The 3,355-nt window shown below is 58.7% G+C and overlaps 2 protein-coding genes across 2 annotated transcripts in view; both read left to right on the plus strand.

Moving 5' to 3' along the window:
* Odf3l2 (outer dense fiber of sperm tails 3 like 2) overlaps window positions 1-1,029 on the plus strand; it is a 5,095-nt gene extending 4,066 nt beyond the window's left edge. The window contains exon 4 of the mRNA XM_005359115.1: window positions 545-1,029. Coding sequence (XP_005359172.1) covers window positions 545-1,029 — 485 coding nt within the window. The remainder of the gene's footprint in view (window positions 1-544) is intronic.
* A 470-nt stretch (window positions 1,030-1,499) lies between these two features.
* Shc2 (SHC adaptor protein 2) overlaps window positions 1,500-3,355 on the plus strand; it is a 23,585-nt gene continuing 21,729 nt past the window's right edge. Inside the window, 1 exon segment of the mRNA XM_026785150.1 lies at window positions 1,500-3,354. Within this exon segment, the coding sequence (XP_026640951.1) occupies window positions 3,223-3,354 (132 nt within the window). The 5' untranslated portion in view covers window positions 1,500-3,222.

The following is a 3,355-nucleotide window of genomic DNA, read 5'->3' on the forward strand; positions in this document are numbered from 1 at the left end:
CATCCATCCATCCATCCACCCATCCACCCACCCATCCATCCATCCATCCATCCATCCATCCACCCATCCACCCACCCATCCACCCATCCACCCACCCATCCATCCATCCACTCTTCTGCCCATCCCATCTTCCTGCATACCCACTCATCCATCTCCCTGTGCTCCATGGCTCTGCTCAGCCTTCACTCACCGCCCCGGCCCAGCTCTTTAATCACACTAATGCTGAGACATCTTTACTGAACTTCCTGGTAGACTCAGACCACCTAGAGCTCCATCTCAGGATGCCCAGATCTTCAAGGAGGACAATCCTGGTGATCATGGGGCCTTGGAGGGGTCGAAGGTACTAGCTGGTGGGCTTGGGAAGCAGGAGGCAGATGTCTGGGCTCTGGGGTGGAAGTTGGAGCCTCTGCTGGCTCCGACCAGGAGTATCAGGCACAGAATGCATGTGTGAAGAATTTTCTTGGGCTAGACTCTGGGTCTTCGTGATGTATGATGCAGGTCCGGTGAGGCCTCCATCTTGTGCGAATGCTCCTTCACTCCCCAGGTCTGGAGGTGACACCAGGCCCTGGGGCCTACAGCCCAGAGAAGGCTCCCCCGGTTCACCAGCGGAACCCCCCAGCTTTCACTCTGGGCTCCCGCCTCCGACAGAAGCTCCCAGATGCCTCTTTTCCTGCCCCCAATGCCTACAGCATGCCATCCCTCTGGGGATCGCAGATCTTTATCAAACCTAGCAGCCCCAGCTTCACAGTTGTGGGCCGCAGGCCCCCAGCACGCCCTGCTCAGGATCCCTCAGAGATTCCAGGCCCTGGGCAGTATGAGACTCCTGACCCCAACACCTACCGACAGCGTAGGCCGGCTTTCAGCATACTGGGGAGACCCCGAGCCCCTCGGCCCCTGGAGGAGACACCTGGTCCTGGTACTCACAACCCAGAGAAGGTCACCGTGAACCGGGCCCGGGCCCCAGCATACTCTATGGGAATCCGTCACTCAAAGCGGGTATCTACAGTGGCAGGGGACACCAAATGCTGATGGCTGCTGGGTACAGTTCCCCTGGGCAGAGGAGATGCCACCCTTCCGGCAGTCTGAGGTCCTTAGGGGCCACTTGATCTTTCTGTCCCTGGGGCCAGTGACCCAAGGCCCCATCCGGGGTCAGGGTGAGTCTTCTTCCAGGGCCCCAGTTTCTTTTCCTAGGTCAAGCCAGGCCAGGGAGAAGTATCCCTTCCCTTGGCAGGACAAGGGGCTGTGTGTCCTAGAATTCAGCATCTAGGCCACTTGGGTTTCTGCAGATGAGGCAGGAGAATTCTCCTGGAGGTGACCCTGATACCTCTGTTCTACCTATCCCACCCTCTAGAGTTGCTTGCCAATAAATTGTTCCTCCAACGGTTGTCAGCATTGTGCACATTGGTTGTTTTTTGTTTATTTATTTATTTGAGGCAGGGCTTCTCTGTAGCTTTGGAGCCTGTCCTGGACCTAGCTCTTCTGGACTAGACTGGGCTCAAACTCAGTCTGTCTCTGCTTCCCGAGTACTGGGATTAAAGGCATGCCCCACCCGGCTTGCACTTTGGTTTACTTTTGACCACAAAAGAACACAAACATTGCCCTCCAGATCCACAACTCTACAAACCTCTTCCGGTCCAGATGGGGCAAATGGGAGACCTTGGCACCAGGAGGCCAGAGTTAGAGCCTGGATTTGGATTGTGGGACCTACTAGGTTCTTGGGGAGGGGTTCTGTGAAGCTGGGCTTTGAAGGGTGTGTAGGAGTTTAAACTATTGCAGTGTGATTTACTGTCGTACAGCAGGTTAAAGAGTAGAACCAACCCTCTCTACAATGGAGAGGACACAGGATGGATGGCACCCAGACCCTGAATGCCGAGCTCCATACTCGACAGCCTCCTTTCGCAGACCTCAGCCCAGCCACAGTCTTCCTCCAGCCGAGAGCACCAAGGGCTCAGTGGTGTGTCTTTGTTGATGTTGCTAAGCGTCAGGGCGGGCGCGAGCGTGAGCACGCCAACCCCCTTCGCAGGCTCACGCAGTGATCTAGTTTCTCTCCTCATCGATCTGGCCGGCCTTGCCCCTCCTCCACACCCTGCCCCGCCCAGCCCTCTTCCCTTTGTTTCCCGGCAGGACTGTCCTGGGTGTGTGGGGGGTGGTGGTGGTGGGGGAGACAGAGGTAGGGTGGTGATACTAACCCCTTTCCCTCACAGAAGGAATCCTCTTGGGGTCTGAGGGAGGCATCTCAGAGGTCCCTTGAGCCTGGGGTGAGACTGGTGGCGGGCCTGAGAGTTCTGATATTCGGGTTCTAATAACCCTAAGAACCAACGGGAGTCCTTGGCTTACAGCCGTGGCAACAGGCCAGGAGTCCGCAGAGGCGGCCCGTGTTTACTTTCAGACCCTTCCAGCCGCAGCCCCGCCTGCGGCTGCGCTGTCCGGGGCACTTGATTCACTTCCAGCCGTCAGTTTCCCTTTAAACCTTGTCCCGCCCCAGGCTTCAATTTATCCACTAAATAGCAAAACAGGGGAAGGGGACACTTCTGAGTTGGAAATTCTCGAGTCCTGGACCCCAGCCTCTGCGCTGGCCCAGGCCCTATTTTGAAGTAGTTAGTCAGGATATGGCTGGAAGTGTCGGCGACTGAGACCCTCACACCCTGCCTCTGCTACCTTCTCCCTACCCTAGCCCTTAGTTTTCCCACTGCTCTGGCTTCAGTTTTCCTACTCAGGAAACAAAGCACGGTCCGGCTGGAACAGTGGCTTAGGGGTCACTTAGGGAAGGGAGGAGGATGCCTCTACAAAGCCAGGCCTCAGTTTCCCAACTTAGAAGAAAAGCATAATGTTGTTGGAACGGTGGTGACGGGCACCTCGGGGTTGGAGAATGGATGACGCCCTGCACCCGCGACCCCAGGCCTCAGTTTCTCCATTCTGACGAAGGGTAGAATGGTGCTGGAGCGGGGGCAAAGGGGTACTTCGAGGTTGGAGGATCGCGCCCCACCTCCCATCTGCAGACACTAGTCTCAGTTTCCCCACCGGTCAGAGCGTGACTGGACAGCCCCTCCGGGAGCCCCGGCAGGCCGTGCGGGGTCGAATGGGTGCCGCCAGCGAAGGGCTGGGGTCCTAGGAGCGCAGCCCCCCGCGGCTGCGCGCTGCACGAAGCGGTGACATCACTAGGCGGGGAGGAGCGCGCGGCTCCGTGCCAGGCTCAGCCGGGGCTCCTCGGCGGCCGCGGCCATGACGCAGGGTCCGGGTGGCCGCGCGGCCCCCGAGCCCGAGGCACCCACCACCTTCTGCGCGCTGTTGCCGCGCATGCCGCAGTGGAAGTTCGCGGCACCCGGCGGCTTCCTGGGTCGCGGTCCGGCAGCGG

The sequence above is a fragment of the Microtus ochrogaster genome, linkage group LG1 (assembly GCF_000317375.1).
Source record: "Microtus ochrogaster isolate Prairie Vole_2 linkage group LG1, MicOch1.0, whole genome shotgun sequence".
Classification (NCBI taxonomy): domain Eukaryota; kingdom Metazoa; phylum Chordata; class Mammalia; order Rodentia; family Cricetidae; genus Microtus; species Microtus ochrogaster.